General features: G+C 26.6%; 1 protein-coding gene across 2 annotated transcripts in view; it reads left to right on the forward strand.

Moving 5' to 3' along the window:
* Positions 1–13,561, forward strand: part of LOC141524234 (tachykinin-like peptides receptor 86C) — a 60,364-nt gene extending 46,803 nt beyond the window's left edge. The window contains exons 3-8 of one of the 2 annotated variants that reach the window (XM_074237973.1): positions 1,253–1,387; positions 2,164–2,244; positions 2,890–3,040; positions 4,424–4,620; positions 5,440–5,567; positions 12,991–13,561. In XM_074237973.1, the coding sequence (XP_074094074.1) occupies positions 1,253–1,387; positions 2,164–2,244; positions 2,890–3,040; positions 4,424–4,620; positions 5,440–5,567; positions 12,991–13,118 (820 nt within the window). In that variant the 3' untranslated portion in view covers positions 13,119–13,561. The remainder of the gene's footprint in view (positions 1–1,252; positions 1,388–2,163; positions 2,245–2,889; positions 3,041–4,423; positions 4,621–5,439; positions 5,568–12,990) is intronic. The other variant, XM_074237974.1, reaches the window with a different exon arrangement.
* Positions 13,562–21,878: the final 8,317 nt, after the last annotated feature.

Below are 21,878 nucleotides of genomic sequence, written 5' to 3' on the forward strand. Positions count from 1 at the left end.
ACTTGTCCACCAAATGCAGAAATACCATTAGTCTTGAAAATATCTTTAACTAACAGCTTTTGTGAGCGACGTTTGGTATTAATAATATGGTCACGGATTTGCGGTGATTTAAGATTGACAATAAATGAAGTAAATGATGATTTTCTTGAATGATCATTCTTTCCCTTTAAGATCCGAATGTTCAGGATGTCATTTTCAAGGTTAGAAAGCTCAAGTTTATCCAGAATTTGTTTTATAATTGTCGAAGATGATAATTCAGACACCACTGTCTCAGGAACACCAGAAACCAATAATTGTGACGAAGAAGAAGAATCGAGTTGTTGATGAGTATTAGGTAGGTTTATAAGCGAATCCATTTTAGAATTTAGAGACACAATAGAATTAAAATTTTCTTCGCATTACTTGGTATTTGAAGACACATTATCTGTCAGTTTCTTGATTTGTCTTAAGGAAGAAGCATGTTGAAGCATGAATTGTGATGAAATCACAATTCTGTTACATAAAATTCGTTGAATAATTATTTAAATGAAAATATCTTAATTTAAACAAAAATTCAAAAGCTGACTCGAGAAGCAACACTGAGTTTCTGGAATCTTTAAATAAATAACTTATTTTTATTCGAGTACTCGAAGGTTTGTCAAACGTAAACTATATCGACGTCAAAGTAAACAAAAACTTAGAATCAATATTGCTGGTGAATGCATAATGTTTACATATGAAAATTCAACATCATATTTTCAACGAATGTTAACCAAATTTAAGTGGGATAGTAAAAATCACAAGAAAATGAATCGCATAATAAACAAAAATAATTGATACGTGATATTTTTCCCGTGAAACCTATTGTAAAAAAAAACGTAGGATTCAATTTTCAAAATGAATTTTTAAACATCAACCTGATACTCTCTTGATCGTCTTTTGTATTTTTGTTTAATTTCCTTTAAATAAAAAAAATTAGTTTTTTTTTTTTTTTTTGTTATTTTCACCAAACGGAAATTTGTATTTACTTTAAGTTCAGATGAGAAATTTAAACTTCAATTACTAGAGGTAGTATTGAAAGTGCCCTTCGATTTAATTAAAGCTTTTGATTAATTAAAATTCTCATTAAAAGTATATTAGAGATATGAAAATATAATCTTGATAAAAAAGCTGTAGAATAAAACAAATCAGCCTGTATTCTATTCATTAATATTATTATATTCTTCTCCTTTAAAGTTATTATTGTAATTATTTTTATTTTATGTTTTGGCAGATATATGGCAATCATGAGACCGCTGCAACATCACATGTCACGTAAGCGTACAACAGTAGCACTAGTTTTAATTTGGTTAGCTTCTGCATTACTTGCAATGCCATGTCTACTCTACTCGACCACAATGACTCGAAGGTAATTGGATAATTATTTTTTATGTGTGAATTCTTTGTCCAAGCTTCTCCTCTTTCTCTCTCTTTTGAACTGGTGTTTTATTTTCATTTTCACATTTACATATGCTCTCTATTAATAGACACACCTGCTGTCTTGATATATTAAAGAGAAAAATTGAAAATTTTCTTGTTTTTTTATATTAAAAACAAATATAAAATCATAAGTGCAATTTTAAGCGCTTAGGTATGGAATTAGCGGGAAGGGGAAGTTGGAGGGATGGCCTTCAGGATCAACCGTTTTCCTAATTTTTTTTTTCAGCTTCTTACAGATGTATATATAATCAAAGTTCTAAATTATTATAACACAAAATATCAAAATCAGCAATGATAATTTTTTTATCAATGAAAAAAAATAATTTTTCTGGATTTCAATGAAAAAAAATTTTTTATTTAATATTTTTCTATTAAAAACTAAATTATTAATCAAATCTCTAAATTTCATAAACTCAATCAAATAATTTATCAACATCAAGCAATTCAAATAAATTTATTACGATTGAAACTTGTCAATAATTACAATGATCAGACACAAATAACAATTACATGCTCGGCTAATATCGCATTATTGACAATACGTCGTATTGAAATAAGTCAATTCCACGCTGATAAGCATTGTATTCACCGATATATCTACATAAACGAATGCAGTAAGCAGTGATAGAAACAAAGTTTGTTTCTGCGCCACTTACAATTCATTTAATAATTATGGTAATATATGAACGCAATTGAATATTTTAGATATTCCAACGGCAAGTCGAGAATTGTTTGCTACATGTTATGGCCGGATGGAGATTACCTGAATAGTAGAAGTGAATACATGTGAGTATTACGCTCATCCGAATCCTAAATTAATTATTTTAGATCGCTATTATGAATTCCGAACATTTCGTCAAGCTTCGTTGAAGAAGTATAATTACAGTGATTAATTTTTAATTTTAATTTATTTTTTACCGCGATGCTTACAATTTATTATTTTTTTTTTAATATTTTCAATTGCTGGTAAAATTTGTAATTCTGGGAATAAAATGATTCTCAAATTGCCGGACAGGGATTATTTGAATGGATAAATGTCCCAATCATGACCTAGGGCAATCAGTGAGGGAAATTAGCAGATGTTTGTTAGTATAGACATGACAGACCACCGCCAGGATGCCAGCGGGAGTAATAAAAGTACGGGAAGCTAATTAAGTCACTGTGTTACAAACGTGACATGTGATATGTGTAGATTGCATGATTTGTATTACAAAAATACGCACAGTACTTCTTGTAAGTGAATTACTTATCAACTCACATTCATCGGTAAAAGTCCTTGCTAAAAAAAAGTTGTTTATTATTGAACCATTTTGTTCAAATTGTTTTTTTTTCTTTAAAATTATCATACCTTAAAAAATAAATTTTTGTAATTTATTTTTTATTAACAACTACCGTAAACTTAAACAAGAATTGTAACTAACTTTTTTCTAGATACAATTTGATATTTCTTGGTGTGACATACCTGATACCAATGATTGTGATGGCTATCTGTTACACCCTTATGGGACGCGAATTGTGGGGGATTAAATCGATTGGTGAACATACGGAGCATCAAAAGTATTCAATGAAATCCAAACGAAAGGTATTTAATTAAAAATGATAATATTAACATTTAACATTAATGTTTCTTCATTATTAACCCCTGACAGGCAAACATCTAAACCGTATTCCTCTAATAGAAATAAGGATAAAAAGCACTCGTACAATTTAATTTTAAGTATTCAATAAAGGCAAAAATATTTTTTTTTTGGTTTTTAAGTAAAGCTCGAATAATTCTGCGTAAAATAATTTTGAAACAATTTAACAATATAGAATAACATTTTACATGAAAAAAATTTGTAAAATTCCAATAAAGTTGAATTTTAGATGTGGGTACTTTTTACCCAGTTTACTCTTCAGGGATTAATTTAAAAGACAACACAGCATACTTTTTTGTGTTGATTTAGGAGAATTAATACCAAAAAGTGTAAAATTTTAACATAAAAGTGTTAAGTATTTAACACAAATTTTTTTGACGCAATGACGCAAAATTTTTTGCAATAAAATATTGGTTTTGTTTTTGCCAACGCTACCTTTTACTATCTATACAATAGAAAATTTTATAAATTTAACACAAAAATTTGTGTTGATGTCTGTTTTTTTAATAAACAGCATTTATTCAATACAATCTGTAAGTAACGGAAAAGTAACACAGCTCTGTATTACAAGTAATAGAGATTTGTGTAAATGTAACATTGAAAAAGTGTTACTTAAGTAATTACGTATAAAATAAAATGTTTGTATCTTAAAAAATAGTTTGATCTAACAACAAAACGATTGTGTTAAATCAGCGCACTGAAATTTTAAATATTCGATACTAATTTTTTTTAAAAATAGCATCATAACAATATTATTTATTTATTTCTGCCTTGATGGCCTAGAAATAGGACTGAGTACATATAATCTTACATAAACTTAATTCAAACCTAATACAATGCGTAGAATTTTCTCCGTTACTTCTCTACATAAATATATCTTTTTCGTCATCCATACTTGTACTTTGTAAGTTCTGTCTATAGTATTTTTTAATTTTATAACTTTTTGGTATTTACACTGCCCACCTTTATTTTCATAACAATATTATGCAAGTCATTTTAAAAATGTAGAGGTCAAATAGTTTAATAATTTTTTTTAAAAACTTATTTAATTAATGTTGAAAATTAACCACTTCTACCGTCTGTTGTAAAATTTTCTAAACGTGGAATGGGACGTATTCGAATGGCAGTATATTATATATACTTATGGGTACCTGAACTGAAATTTTTAGTAAATTCTTGTCATTCAGTTGTTGCATTGACGTTTTAATTAAATTAATCAACTTTTGAATAAATTCAATTAAAAAAATTAATTAACTAAATAATTAAATTAATAGAAAAAAAAACTATGTTTTTTTTAAATCAAAATAATTATTTAATACTTTTTTCAGGTAGTAAAAATGTTCATAATTGTCGTGACCATATTTGGAGTATGCTGGCTGCCTTACCATGGATTTTTCATATTTCTTTATCACTATCGAAGCGTAATGGCCACTAGTTATGTACAGCACGTATATTTGAGTTTCTACTGGCTTGCCATGTCGAACGCGGTAGTTAATCCAATTATTTATTATTGGATGAACAACAGGTGAGCAATTAAAAGTTACACATCCCTTTCTAAGATTACTATGTCAGAACCGAGAAATTTAATCTAAAAATAGTAATAATAGCGGATTATAAATGAAACTATTACAAATATTTCGTTCATGAAAATCCGGTGGAAAGGAGAGCATCGATCGCGGATAATTACCCGTTTATCTGTATGTCTTGAAAACTTGACTCTGCACTTTAGATAATCGTCTCTCGTTAAAAAAAGCTCACTTGCTTTTTTTACCCATTCAATAAAATTGCTTTCCTGCTAAATAAATAGACTTTTCATTTAATTTTGGGTATCTTATCCTCAATCACTTTAATTTACTTCTTCATTTTATATCACCCAATAATCCGTAGTTTTTTTTTTTTTTTCTATCATTCATCAGACATCACTTATCATAATTAATTTTAAAAATAAAGTACCAAGTACTGTCATAAATTTATTGTAACAACGAAAAAAATAGCTTATTATTTTTATCGTGTAAAAAATAATTTAAAAACTATTATAATGTACTTTTAATGACTGAGAATAAAAAATAAGTGATGAAAGAAGAATAAAGTAAGATGTAACTCGATAGAACTTTTTCACGAGTTTGCTAAAATTTTTCTTCTTTAATCTACCAAGTTGCATTTGCAATTGCATGGGACCAGAATAAGAGAAAAAATAATATCAGAAAAGTTGCTCTTGAAACGTCGGAGAGTCAAAGTTTTAGTTATAGTTGAAGAGAAACAAGCGAAGCTAATTTTGATTTTCTTTTTATTTTATATCTTTAATTGAGTTTTATAAAAAATAAATGTGTTATTTTATTTACAGATTTCGAGTGTATTTTCAACAAATTATTTGCAATTGCTGCTGTTTACTGGGCTACTCAGACTCGGAAAACTGTCAGATGCAAGAGATGACAAGACTGAGGCATTCCGATACTGTGCGCTCACAATCAGGTGATTGTTTTTAAATTTATGTGCTAACTATACTATGAAGCTATTCATTTTATTAATTGATGAAAAAAAACCATCTATTTTCGTTTAAAAATTAATTGATACTTAAGTTAACAATTTTTTTTTAGAGTTTTGTCACAAACTCAATTTCATTTTATCACTTTGCAGCTTGAATAGATTAAAATCAATGAATGAATGAGTATAATATACTGAAATCAACAGATATTTGATAAATTTTTACATTCTTGTAAAAGTTAAATTATGAAAAATATTTAATAAAAAAATTCCACCGATAGAAACTATTAAAACGAATTTTTTAATAATTTTTTTTTAAATAATTGATTGAATGTAATAATTTGAACAATCGTCAAATATTTATTGATTTACGTATGAAATAATTATTGAAAATTCTATTTATAAAATTTAGGCTGGGTTATAGACTTTTCTTCGGCGCCAGTTTCATGAGAAAATAAAAATTACCCATACCAAAAAAATGACGTAAAATTATAATTTGTCTAGCTGTCAACATTAAAAATAAAAAAAATTTATTGAAAAACTAAATTTTGAATTTACAAGTTCAGAAAAAATTCGTCAAAACAAATTGATTATAAAATAAAATACATTAATCTTTCAGTACACTGTATAGAAATACTTTACATACGTTATATAACAAACAGTCAAACATATCTTTTAAATTTACGTAACATGTAATTTTTCCATCCTTCCCATCCCATTTCACCGTTGCTTCAATAGATAGTAAATATTTTCTTTAAAATACATATTTTTAAAAACTGCAAACGAAAAACAGAAAATATCTATAAATATTTACTATTTTCGCTCGATAAATATTAAAAACTCTCATGCAAAAGCACCGCAAATATTTGCAGTGAAAAATGTATTAAAAAATTGATAGAAATAAAAAGGAAAATAAAAAAAAAGGTAAAATATTCATAAACCGGTTAATCTATATATGAATAAAAATAATTTTCATAATTTATCCAACAATACGAGGTTTAATTAAACTTGCCTAATCGAGTAACTTTTTTAAGGCAGAACAAGAACCTCAAGGCAGTAACCGTTTAATTTTACGGAATAAATAAAAGGTTTAACATTAAATCTCCACATACCCGACTTACTTTTTCTTACTATGCTACCCTTGGGCTAACGAATGAAAACGGCAATAAGTTACCGGCCTACAAAATTAAGTATTCAATAATAAATATTTAAAAAAATCAATTTATTGAATAGTAAAGTCGAACGGTAAAAGAAAATTAATAATAAAAAACTTGCCTCGTATAAAATACTCCAGTCATTATTCTCTTGAAACTTCAACGGCATAAACTTTAGTGTTTCTTAGTTGATACCTTATAGTTACAGAATATGTATACTTTATAATAATTTCCTTTAAGCCAAGTGTTAGCCCGCAAAACTCAAAGTTATAATGTATACTAAAAAATAACTCAAAAGTTTCTTGGTGTGGTGAGAAAAAATATCAAGCACATTGATCAATTTAATTTCTTTATCGGTAGTAAATTTTAGGTCTTTTACATGTCTAAGAGAAAAAATTTTCAGACAAGAGAATAATTTTAAAGATGTTTTTTTTTTAACTTGAATCAAGTAAAAAAATAGAATTTATTTAAAAAAACAATCTAAAAGCACAAGATTATTTTGAAGAATTTATTTTGTTTCAATAAAATATTCTTAATTCTTGACTGGCAGAAACATACAACAATGTCACGTTGAAAATACCATATTTTTAATACAATTCTTGGTACAGTTTTTTCTAATGAAGCCTTCAATTTTTTTATGAACCTTGAGATGGATAGTAAACTGTAAGCTAAAAAATGCAAAATAAATTTCGAAGAATTTACACTAAAAGAAAAGCTGACTTGCATCAAGAGAAAAATCTTGTACCAAGAAAATAATTTTAACATCTTACCGTCTTGATCCATGATAAAAAATGATTGAATCACCTAAAATTTACTGAAATCAAGAAAAGTTTATTATTTCAAGAAATTTCTTAATCTAATTAAGACGAAGGAGTACTTCAAAATTATTCTTCTCATTTTATTTTTTTTTGTTTTAATTAGTAGGCAATATTGTTAATAATTTCTGTTTAGGCGGAATTAAATAATGAAGTTACTGATTTATTTTTTTTATTAACCTACTCATATAATATAGATCGCGTGAATCATTTACTTAGTTATACACTGTAAAAATTTTGATCAGATCTCTATCATCCAAATTATAACAAACAATCTGTTGAGAAAACAATCAGACTGATAAACAAATTAACTTAATAAAGAAAAAAAATCGTAAAGCAAGAACATAATTTTGAAGACTGATTATTTTTTGTTATTTCATTTGTTTATTTAAAATACCAGAACAAAAAATACTGAAAATTGAGGACAAAAAGTATTTAAAATTTTAACTTTATCCTGGAGGTCCCACAGAAAAAATTTTCTTGCTGCCGCAAAGAAAATTCTGTTGTAGCAATAGAGATTCATCACTTCCCATAAAACCAATCCTATTGCTGCTCCAAGAAAATCCTCAAGAATAATTGTTTTTTAAAGATACTAATCAACATAGGTTTTGAGCTTTGATAATATTAAGCTTCAACTTGAATAATTTTTCTTAATAAGTATTAATTTACTACATTTACCATCATAAAAGAAAAATTAATTATAAAATAATAAATTGATAATAAAAAAATTAAAAATAATAGATTAAGATAAATTTTTCAACAGTTATGGTAGACAAAAAGGAATTATGGGAAAGAATTTCAGAATAAAAAATTTAAATAGTTTAGTTTAAATGGTTAAATTTTATTATTTACAGTAAAAGTATTTAAATCTAAAAATATTCAAAAACATACAACATCTTCTTTATACATTTAGACAATCATTCACTTAAAAGCCTTAAATCTAGGATACTTAAATAATTACAAATATTTCTTACAACTAAATCAGGTAAGTCCATACGAAAAATGTCATATAACTTTTCAGAATTTTTTAACAGATCTTTTCTTTCAAGTACTTGTCTTAATTTTTGAATTATTATTTGACCATATATTGGAAATTTGTTATTGCAAAATAATGTGAACGTGAATGATTCCACTACATTTTTGGGAACGGCACTCCGGCTAGCCATCAAACAACAAAACCTGGACGTAGTAAAAAAGTTAGTTGCATCAGGAGCTGAAATTAACTTGCATCGACGTAATTGTCCAGAAACATTGCTTCCACTTCACTTGGCTGTTGATTGTGGGAATTACGACATCGCCAAATTCCTGGTGATGTCTGGTGCTCATGTCAATGGAGAAGTTCACGCAGCTACATTCATCAACGCGCATTATAACTTCTCGGCTTTGAATCTGGCAATTTCAAAAAAGGACATCCGATTAGTCAAGTTGTTATTAGACAACAAGGCTATCATTGATGGAGGATCTAGAGAAGTATACTCTTCTCTACACCTGGCAGCAAGAACCAACAGAGTTGACATTCTCCAGATCCTGGAGCAATATGGAGCTAAATTCGAGGTGATCAAGGACCAGGAGTATACGTCGGAGTTCATCGCAGCTTTGCGACAAGATAATGTCGACATTCTTCACGTGTTTACAAGAAACTGTGACAACATATTGGACATTTCTGATTTTCATGGAGATACAGTGGCTCACTTGGAAGTTCAGTTGTGCTGTGTTAACATTATGAGTTATTTACTTAACTGTGGAACAAATATTAATGTGATTAATGATAAAAATTCAAGCTTGCTTGATATGGCCATGAAGGTAAATATTGACCCGACCCTTAATAATTTTATCGTGGATGAAACTTTAGATATGATAAAATTAATCGAGGCCCATATAATTAAATTATCCGTAGCCGGTGTATTTGTAAGTAAAAGAAATCTCAGAGCTGTTGATAGTGATTTTTTCAAATCATTCCAAGAAGATTGTAAAGAAGAAGTAACTAAATTAAAATCTAAGAGAATTAGCAAGACCAATTTGTATTATTATAATGTAGTAGAAAAAAACTTACATAAATTAGCTGTAGGATTAAAATATGTAGATGATTATTTTGATGACGAAAAAATATTAACGGAATTTCCAATATATGGTCAAATAATAATTCAAAAATTAAGACAAGTACTTGAAAGAAAAGATCTGTTAAAAAATTCTGAAAAGTTATATGACATTTTTCGTATGGACTTACCTGATTTAGTTGTAAGAAATATTTGTAATTATTTAAGTATCCTAGATTTAAGGCTTTTAAGTGAATGATTGTCTAAATGTATAAAGAAGATGTTGTATGTTTTTGAATATTTTTAGATTTAAATACTTTTACTGTAAATAATAAAATTTAACCATTTAAACTAAACTATTTAAATTTTTTATTCTGAAATTCTTTCCCATAACTCCTTTTTGTCTACCATAACTGTTGAAAAATTTATCTTAATCTATTATTTTTAATTTTTTTATTATCAATTTATTATTTTATAATTAATTTTTCTTTTATGATGGTAAATGTAGTAAATTAATACTTATTAAGAAAAATTATTCGAGTTGAAGCTTAATATTATCAAAGCTCAAAACCTATGTTGATTAGTTTCTTTAAAAAACAATTATTCTTGAGAATTTTCTTGGAGCTGCAATAGGACTGGTTTTATGGGAAGTGATGAATCTCTATTGCTGCAACAGAATTTTCTTGCGGCAGCAAGAAAATTTTTTCTGTGGGACCTCCAGGATAAAATTGAAATTTTTAAATCACGTTCATTTTAGCAAATTTTCAAAAAAATTATCATTTTGAGAAATTCGTTATAACAATTTGATTAGAACTTACAAGAATTTTTTTAACAATCTACGTAATTATATTGAAAAAGTATGAAATGAGATGAAACATATTTTTTTTAATTTTATTTTTTTCAGGATTTTCAGGATATAATATTTCTTCGAAATTAAAAAATTTTTTTTTTTAACTGAAAGAAATGTCAGTTTGACCTTATTTTTTTATTTGAATTATACATTTTAAATTTCTAATTTCTCTGAAAAAACATAATTCCGCTACTGTACTACCTCAGTCGACCAATCAAGAACCGAATACAATAGTTATAGGAGTGACGTAAAACGATACGACATCCGGCCATCAGTTTTCAGAGAAGTATTTGATTTGATTATTTTTTTGAATTTGAATGTCTCGTCAATTCCGATGAAAAAAAATGTTTGGATTAGACTTATTTCAATTTAAATTATTAAATTATTTTCCTTATTATAAAATTAAGGTGTCAACTTTCATCCTGTTGCGCTAAACGAAGTTGCCACTTTTCATCTTCGTCGAGCAGAAAAATAGTATACTCCTTGGGCAGTAAACAAGAAAGCCTCAGATCGCATGTAATTGTTGGCCGAGGCGAAGCCGAGGTCGACAAATATGTGACCTGAAATATTTCTTACTTTTCTGTCCTAGGTATGTAATATGCGACTTGTAATCAAGTTAATTTTTTTATCAGTCCGTTTGTTACAATTTGGATAATAAACACCTGACATTAAATCACTGTGTTTGCTATTCGATAACATCTAATAGTCGACGAAATCTAGACTAGCAAACTCAAACACAAAGAGAATCCAGAGAGATATATATACATATGCATATACATTTATGTAATATAAATGTTATAGCACTAGGTGGCCATTGAGAATCAAATACGCGTGAGTATGAGGAAATAGTTAACATGTATTGGGAAAATTATACATAGAATGAACATCGATTGAGGGTAATTTGCATTTGAGAACAGATCCTTTCCTCTACACGTGCACGTACATTTACATTGCGTCAGTTTCGAGTAGCCCTGAACTAAGATTTGTTTTTGCGGTTTTACATTCTATGCCAGTTGAATTTCTTGGCTCTTCACCAGCGGAACCTCAATATGTATATCTTAATATTTATGTATTTATGGCGGAAAAATTTTTTTTTTTTCAGCATAAACAAAGTTCAGATTGTTGTTTTTAACAGGATATCCATTTTTTAGTTAATTTAAATATTTTAATATGCAATTTTTCGTTGTAAAGAAATTTAATTAAAGAAAAAAATAATAAATTAAGTTAATAAAGAAAAAAAAATTTCGACCCCAAAGATTCTCCTGAGAGAAATTTTTGTCTTAAATCGAGCAAAAAAATTTTTGAATTGAACAAAATTTATTTAAGTCTTTCAAAATAAATTCGGCAATAAATCATTTTAATTTTATTACAAAAGTATTGAAGAAAAAATAAGCCGAATTCGATGATTTTTTTTTATACATCTAATATGGACTCTGAATTATATGAAACTTTTATATTGTTATTTTACCCTTTTAATAGTAAACTGGATTTACAAATAACATCTGCAGATGAAGCAAAATTATTTTTTCGTCTCAACTTTTTAAAAACTTTTTATTAATAATAGAAAAATTTTTTTATTTCAAAATCCAATTCTAGAATACGTCAATCAAAGTGAGCGAAAATCAGCTACTAATTTATATATTTTAATGATATGTCTAACATTTATTTGTGGTTTTTTCGTCAATTTTATCCTTAAGAAATATGAATCAAATATAAAATGAGCACCCCACTTTTTTCAAATAATTTATTTATATTAATTAAAGAAATTAGTAAAACGGTTGACCCTACAGGCTATCCCTGGAACTTCTTATAAATTTCAAATGTAAATCGCTCCAAATTGCAACAATTTCGACGTTTTTGAGGTTTTCAAGAACGAAAACCTAATTTGTATTCCGTAAAACACTTTTTCGAAAATATTTGGACGGCAATATCTCTCGAACTAAAAAATTGATTCAACAAAAATTTTTCGTTCTTTAAAAAAAATTTTTTTCGAGATTTATTTCGACAACGATTTCTCGTGAACCAATCAACTCGTTTTGATGCGGTTAACAATAATCGAATTTATTTCTTGAGTAGAAGAGCTTATTAGATTATGAAGTTGATCGAAACAAGGATGTTGAAGTAATGAAAAAAAAAAAAAAAAAAAAAAAAAAAGACAATTTTTTTTTAATTAAAAAACTTGAGTTTTTAAGATTTTTTTGCAATTTTTCGTGCCAATTCAGGCTAAATTTACAGAAAATCTAAATCGCCAAAATAACCAAAATAGCTTCTTAGGACCTCAAAACGTCAAGATATGATGTAAACTCGATTTTCGATAATCGAAGCGAAAAAAATTTGTCAATTTTGTAAAATTATTGATTTTCATAGTGGGAAATTAAAAAAATATCCGTCCAATTTTCTCTAATCCATAAGCTTAAAATGAATAATCCCTAAAAGTGACAAACCAATAATCCGAATTTATCGATTATCTTAACTTTTCACAAGTATCCTAACCAGAATTTCCAATAATGAACCGAACAATAAACAACAAACTGAGTGAACCTCATCTGCTTCTAGGTCGATTCAAATCAATGTCGATACGTTGGCGACACAGTACCGCTGAGAGCCATGTTCAAACATTAAGAATGAATTCACGGTCAATATGTGACAAGAACCATTTACACCCAGGCACCACTAATATCTGAGTGGTCCAATATGCTCTGACGGCGAACCCTCGCTCGCATTTTTAAATTTAAGTTCATACTTTCTCTACCTCGAATTTTCCCTCAACTTTCCTGACCTATATTCATCTAACACAAAAAATAAAAATGTAACTTTTATCTTCAACTTTTCACGTCAATTGAAACTCCAAGTTATTGCCATGGAAGTACTTCTCTGCCACTACCCCATGTTTTTATTCATATAATTGTATAAAAGTATACATAGTTTTATTTCATAAACATACTCGTTAATAAATTAAATTTATTCTCGTAAAACTTCTATTAATTAAATTGTATATTTTTAAAAAATTTAATAAAAACGTTGAAATTATTTATTGTCATGACACATGACAATTACAATATTATATTTGTGTGACAAAATATAAAAATGTTATCAATATTAATATATGTAAATAAATCATTTAATAATCAAATTTATAATAAAAATAAATGGTGTTATTTATTAAAAATATTTGTCTTATTTTTTTTACTTGAAAATGTAAAACTTTTTTTTTTACATCTGTCTTTTTTATTTTCTCTTGTCTTACTTTTTTGTCTTCTCTGTTAATCCCAATAAAAATTGCAACTTTTTTACAACAATTTCAAGCCCTTGTAAACTAAAGTATTTTCCAATAATATTTCATTATTCATAAATGATGAGCTCGGAACAATAATAATAAAATTTAAGGTGTAATTTATGCACGCTTAATTTTAAATGCGATAAAAAAGTTGAACGTAAATCAGATGGTGGGAAATTTAAGACCATTTTTTTTATTCTTCAAGTAATCGCGAGATAATTCTTTTTGTAGGATGGATAATTTAGACTGTGGAGAAGAAGACGGTTTTATAACGATAATGGATCAGGTGAAAAAAAAAAAAAAATTTGTTTTTAATTATTTTAAGCCTGAAAGTTTTTCGGGTATAAAAGTTGATACTTAAGTTCTTGGAGGAGTAAGCGTAAAATAGTTGGTTTGTTAAAGCTCGACGCTTTAATTTTTGAGGTATTTTTATGATCTTTAGAATCAATGACCAAAAGTTTGCGTGCTAGTTAAATAACTTTGGGAGTAGTTTTATAGTCGTGATCTATTTTAAGGATATTTGAGAAGAAAACTTTCGATCGTTTTATAAAAGTTGATTGTAAAAATTTTTAAAATCAATTTTAAACAAGTATTGCTTTTACTTGGACATAAAAAATAAATTAAGCAACTTTTGACGATCTTGAAGGTAATAATTTTTGATAAATTAATTTTTTTTATACCAAAGTATGATAAATTTTTCGTGTGATAAATTGAAATTAAAAATAAATTTTCAAGAAAAATATTTTTTTGATATCAAATTTTATTGATATTTTTGCACCACTTCTAATGCAAAGTGTCAGAGAGTGCTTTACGACCGAAAAATTTTTTTCGTCCCATTTCGACCACTATTTTTAGTGTTATGGTCTTGTTAGTTCCCGGAATCAAGATATTTTGCATAATATTATCAAGATAATTTAATGGAAATTTATTCCATACTTTTCAAAAATTTATTAAGTGCAAGAGATACACACGCATAAAAATGATTTTATTGAAATAACAAAAGACGGGATAAATGAAAAATATGTTGTGGTAACAAATGAGTATAGTTATAGCAACAAATCCATTAGTTGCATTAACAAAATGTTTCAAGTTGTACTAACAAACCAATTTGTTCAATCACAAAATCAATTTGTTTCTCTAATAAAATCATTTTGTTGCTGTCACAAAATGACTTTGTTGCTGTAACAAAGTGATTTTATTACAGTAACAAAACTAATTTGTTGCCAAAATATTTTCCAAATCCTCAAAATCTTATCACGAAAATGATTGTGTATAATGATACTCAATGGGTTATTTCCAAAAATTCTTATTGTTATTCTTACAAATTCTCTTCACTACTACAACAAATTTTCTTTGTTACTCTTATAAATTTTCTTTATTATTTTAATAGAACAATTTTGTTGTTTCAACAAAAAAATTTGTTATACCAACTATAGTATTTTGTCGAATCAACTAAAAGATTTTGCCATACTAACAAAACTGTTTTGTTGTTATAACATATCAATAACTTGTTATATCCTAAATTTTGTTATTTTAACATATGATTTGTTATCTCTATGTTAACAAATTCATTTGTTACCACAACATATCTTAGATTATCTTAACAAAATTTTTTTCAGCGTGCAGAAAAAAAACATCAACATAGTTATAAAAAGTTTCCTGTCCGTCATGTATGAAACCCTGAAAACACTGTAACTTGCGAAAAACTCTATTGATTAAATTTTTTTTATTCTATTCTATTTTATTATAATTTCATAATTATAATAAAATAATTAGAGAGTTTTATTTTATTATAATTTCATAATTAAATGAGCACTATGAGTCGTGTACTTTTGGATTTTCCAAATTTTAATTAAATTAATTACTTTGGTATATAAAAATTTAATTATCCAAAATTTTGTCCTTCAAGATCGTCAAAAGAAGTTCAATTGATCCTTTTATCTCCATATTATAAATTTTTAATGAAATATAAATTCAATTTAAAAAAATATTCAATAAAATTTTAATTTGAAAAACAAAAATTCTTCTTGAAGTTTTATTAAAATTTTTTTGTACTCTAAAATGAATTAATATTTCTTCAAAATTTTATTATAATTTGGTATGCGAAATTAAATATTTCAAAATTAATTCCTTCAATTATTTTTTATAATAATAGCGTTCAAGTAAAATCAATATTTGTTAAAAATAATAATTTTATTTTTATTAAAAAAAGATTGAATTAATTATTTATTGAAGAAAAAATTCTAAAATAAACAATAAGCGCAAACAAAAGGATCAAACTTTCATTTATCCAGCCTCTATACTAGAGCTCTAGATCACTGTCAACACGCGATTACGTCCGACAATTCATAGTTTGCTCTACTGCAATAACATTCACGCTTCCTTCTCTGATGCTACAAATTTTTCAACTTTTTAATCGTCAATATTGGAACTTCAATTTTAAGTTTTCGATCCAATAACTTTGTTCAATTTTTTTTATTGTTATTATTTATCCATCAATTAATCAATCGGCGAGTGACAGTTTCTAATTAAAAAACTGAGTTATTGATTGTAACAAATATTTTTATACCAAGAAAGTATTAACCAATCATCTGGATAATCTAAAGAACAACTTTTATTACGTTTTGTTAATTAGAGGAAGAGTTTTTTCACTGGCAGCTTTCCACTTACTGGTGAATATTTGCTTTAAGTTTTGAGAGAAAAATCCAATTACCGTCAGATCAGTGACTAGTTTCAGTAGAAAAAACAACTATATCTCGAAGTTAAATGTTTAATCATACTAATATATGCAAATGATATCTTTTGTCGCATTTCTCGGTGATGTATGTCATAAATTTACTTTTATTAGTCGACAAGATTACTCGGGGACTTGATATTTTCCCACGTAGATTTAAACAACCGCGTATACGCAGTGTAAGAATATTTTTCCGTGTCAAATGACTCGATATTATTCTTTTTGCCTACCGTACATTTTTTTACTTCATTTTTCATTCTAATTTTTTTTTTTCTTAACGCTCTTTTTTCATCTTTTTATAGTAGTTTTTGTTCTTAAAGTCTCAGAAAGTCCCTTAATTTATTACAATAATAAATAACTGTTTACATAAAGAACCAAGTAAGTAAATAATTGAAAAGATTTTTTTTTATATTTAATAATAATAGCCTAAAATCGCCCATAGCGACGATCACGAAAATTATGTAAGCATTGCACTAAGTAAAGTTTTTTCCATGAATTTTTTATCTTCTCCAGCTTAAATAAATAAATAAATTAAAAAAAAATAATAATAATAATAATAATTTTAGTAATACATTTTGCTGAAAAATATTCTAAGCTGGACATTGCTAAAAATTTATTGCGAATTTTAGGCATGCAATATATGAATTCTTCGTAGCGTAAAAGACGGAATTTATTTTTTTTCAGTAGTTATTATTTTCAATTCTGAATAAAACATACTTGAAGAGATGTTTGACATGCCTAATACTACGAGCGATCTCCGGAATTTCGTCCTTCTTGCCAACGATCGGTCTTTTTATGAAGATTCTACACCTTACAATTTATTCTATTCTAAGAGAAGCAGCCAATCAAATTTTCTCATTCTGTTAAAATTCTTACGTTTATTTAGACTATTATTTCCGTGTTATCTCGTAATTTTCATGAATTAGCTTATATTCTATGTAAACTTAGCTAACTAGTAACAATAAACAGTAAATGAATTTCTCTAGCACGAAAACTATAAAAATTTATTCCTACTAATTTTATAAATGTGAATGTAAGTTTGTTACTCTTTCACGCAGAAACTACTAAACCGATCATCATGAAACTTTGTATGCACATTCTTGAAGGTATAAGAAGTACTAAAAAATACTTTTTATTAAAAAAAAAAATTATTTTTTACAAAAGATAAAAAAATTGTTTGTCAAAAAATTAAAACCACATTAATTCAGTTCTCTTGGAATGTAATGATCTTTGATAGTTATTTAAGGGCTTCAACGCGAGCAAAGCCGAGGATAAAAACTAGTATTAAATAAATTAAATCTTGTGATATTTATTTTTCTATAAAATTTTCAAATAATATTAAAATTATATTAAAAAACCCAGTGATAAAAAAAATTTTTCTAAAAATTAAATATATATAATATAACATATTATTCTGAAAATGCATTTTCATTAAGATTAATTAATTACTTTTGAAGTTACTTCATTATGATACAGTAAAAGTTAGTTAGAATATTAATAACGAAAATAATTAAACTACTGTTACACAATAATTGTATTGAAAACTGTCATTAGTCTTCACAATACTGCATAGAGTCTTTGATAAAATTTAGAACCGAATAACTTAATTGTGTTCAGTTTCAGCGACAGTATAATTATAGAGGTACCATTTAATAGTCTGATTGATGTAAATTAACTACAAATTTCTATTAACATAAATCCATTTGATAATATAATTAAACCCGTCAATTTTAGACAGATGAATTGATAAGATCACTTTCATTTTTACCTAAATTGTTTAATTTTGTAGCTTCAAGGGTCGAGAAGAAAAATGATTACTACTCTCGAGTAGAATAGATTGATAGTAGAACAGATACTAAGAGTTAAAGTTGATTAATGGGATCATCATTTTGGAGCCTAAACCGGATCGGCAACAAAGTCTTATCTCCTTTAAGTTTGGATTTTCATGTCACGTAAATATGTGTATCAAATCAACGTTGATTTGGGTTGAAATACATGAATAGAGAAGATAAATTTCAAATTATTTTATTTATGTTTTTCTTCGGTGGAATCTTTAATAATGAGAATAACGCTCAGAAAATACAATTTTATACATTTCGTGGTTGCGTTTAGAAAGTAAGTCTAAACGGTAAAAAGTAGAAAGTAGGAATAATAAAAGTTGAAAGAAGAAATGGTAAAAAGTTACTGAAAGTAGAATTGGCGATTCCCCTGGATAAGTGCCTACACATCTGTGCGCGTTATTAGGGGTAGAAACCATCGTTTGGAGAAAATAAACGTTTAGATGAGTTCTTTTTTTGCTGCTTTTTTATTTTTATGAGTTATGGAATTATTTCACGAATGAAAGTGTGATGATTTTGTTAATAGTTGTAAAAGAATTATTTTTGTAAAATTGGAAAATCTTCAGGATAATTTTTTAACTTAGAGATTTTGAATAAAGAAGAAAAAAAAAGATATTTTTTAAACTTTTTCAATTGTTTAAACTTCTAAGGATTGAAGCAAGTAGAAAATAATTAAAACAGGCCGCTTCTGACTTTATACTTAACCCGTTGAGGACACACCAGTGGACCCCAGGCGAACTTTAATTTTGAACTTGGAAGGAAATTTATAAATGAGACTTAATGTGCCATCTGTTGTTGATTGAAATCTATGTAAAAAGTTGTGATACGTCACAAAGGTCTTCATGCTTTTAGTCTCATTTTTAGCGACCTCGAAATTCGTAATTTCAAACTTCAGAATAAATGTATTATTTTCAAATTTCATCAAATATTGATTTTTTTCTTTTTTTTTTTTTTTTTTTTTTTTATAAAAAAAGTTCAGTTTTTTTTTTTCTAAACGATTTTTCATTATTTTCAAATTATTAGAAATTAAAAAAACTATTAAGATATTCAGAGGAAATTTTTTATTAAAGTTTGGCACGAATTATAAGTCAACACATCACATAGGAAACAATTAGAACTGTTTTGCTGAGTGGGGTCCGCTGGACCCCGTGTGTCCTCAACGTAATTTTTTCAACTTGTGTCTTCAACGAGTTAATAAGATTTCTATAAAGAAGTAATTCATAAGATTGATAGAATTTACATCAACACATTGCAAAATTAAATACTGAAATTAGCAGACGTTTAATAATATATTTCTTCAATTAAAATAAAACCAAAAAAGTATTTTTCAAATACTGTACTTATAGTTTTTTAAATCTTCTACGTGTGAAATTTTTTTTTTTTTTAATTTTTTTGTAAAAATGTTTTCAACAAGAAAAATCATAAAATCTATGGTACTGAAATTAACAGATACTTGAGCGATTTTTGATCTTGACAAATAAAATAGGCCTAGAAAATTATTTAAAAAAAAAGTTGCATTTATAATTTTCTCGAGCTTCTAATGACTGAACGTTTTAAGTAAAATTATCGGGTTGTTACATTTTTACCACAAAATTCATATTCAACTCATCATGAAGATAAACATTCAAATAACCGAATAGTTCATTTAATTTTCTGTAGGAATTTTCAACATATTAACGTAAAAATTCATAGTGCGAAACTTTTTTTCGAACAGAAATAATAACCACATACTTAGTTATTTACATTTAAAAATTAAATTACTAAAAGTAATTTTTGTAGTTTTTTTAAATTTTCTTAAATGATTTTTTTCTTCTTTATTATAATTCATTTCCAAAAAGATTCTTAAAAATTTCAATGCTATAAAAATTTTATAAAATTTTTTTGGAAGCTACCCAAGCAGGTAGAAAAAAATTTCTCAAAGAAGTTATCTCAACAATAACTTGATAACGGCTCATTTAAAACACTAAAACCAAAATTGTAATACCTTCAATATTTAAGTAGCTATGGTAGGAATTACGGGCATTAACATTTATTGATAAAAAACAAAGAGGCTGAGATTAGAACAAAAAAATTTAAAAATGAGGCTTTTTTCCCAGTTTTTATTCGTAAAAAAATAGCAAAAATCGATTTGGTTTTAGTTCGTGTCATAGCTACTACTATGTAGAAAATGTGGTTTAAATTTCATTAAGATCGAGTCAGTGGTTTCGGAGGCATCATGTACACAGAAAAAAAAATTAACTTGAATCAAGTAAATAACTTTGAAGAACAGTAGCTTCTTAATTCGAGTAGAAAAATTCTTAAACTAAGAAATTTTTCTTGATTTAAGTAAATTTATCTTCATTCAAGAATTTTTCGTCTTAATTCAAAACAATTGAACTTTTCAAAATTATTTTCTTGGTTCAAAAATTTTTCTTTTGATTAAAATCAATTTTTTTTTCTGTGTACGTCAACCAGAAAAGCATAGTTCTGAGATAAACAAGTTTAAAGCTTTTTTAATAAAAAAAAAAAAACCTTATCTAAAGTCAATCAGCGATGTTAACACCATACAAAATCCCTTCAGCCTGTTTGAAAATTTGATTTTCTTCCACTTGGAAATCTAGATACACCGTAAAAAATTTTGCGTCATTGATTGATTGATTGATTGGTTTATTTATTTATGCCAAAGCCTGCTGGCCAAATGGCAAGTAAAAATACAAAACACAATAGATTACAATTTAAAAAATATTAATAACAATAATTTTACTGATGTAATAAGCACTCTGATTACAATTTTATGATATAATTATGATTATATTTTCGATTTCTCTTACAATCTTATGAACATTTATAGACTCTATTTATACATCTAGATTGAATAAATAGTCAAAAATTTTATTCTTGAAAACCTCAAGACTGGACGCATTTACAATATCAGATGGAAATTTTTGCCACAGATGTACCTTCGTAGGTAGTGGTTGCAAAACTAGGGATTTTAAAACTTACATTGTTTTTCTTAGTAGCTAAATGATTTGATCGACTAATATCCGCATCTTCTATGAACAATTCACGTAGATAATAAGGTTTATTTACAGAAAGTAATTTATAAAAATAATTAACTAAATAATACATTCTACGACTTGCGATATAAAGCCAGCTTAATCTACGTCTCTTTAATTGCATCAAAAAACTTAATGTTAAAAATCTTTGTGTTAAATATTTAACACTTTTATGTAAGTTTAACATTTTTTTGTTAAATCAACACGAAAAAGTGTTAAATATTTAACATAAAAATTTTTAAGACAAAATTTTTTAACGCAATGACGCAAAATTTTTTACTGTGTAAGCCTCGTAAAATAATATAGTTACAGAGGTCTAATCACTTAAAAATTTCAACACAATACTTGTAGATATATATATTTTCTAAAAATGTGAAAAAAAAGAATTTTTTCAAAAGTTACAAACCAGAATGATCCCTTAAATTAAAATTCAAATTTAAAAATAAATGTTTAAAAATTTAAATATGAATGTTGGTAGCGCGGGAAAGTTTTGAGTGTTGGTAACTTGGTAAGCTGCACTTTAATCTTCCATTCACGACACCTTCAAGTACTTGGATTAT

The sequence above is a fragment of the Cotesia typhae genome, unplaced genomic scaffold (assembly GCF_013202065.1).
Source record: "Cotesia typhae breed Kobodo isofemale line unplaced genomic scaffold, CoteBio_Ctyphae contig_22, whole genome shotgun sequence".
Classification (NCBI taxonomy): Eukaryota; Metazoa; Arthropoda; class Insecta; order Hymenoptera; family Braconidae; genus Cotesia; species Cotesia typhae.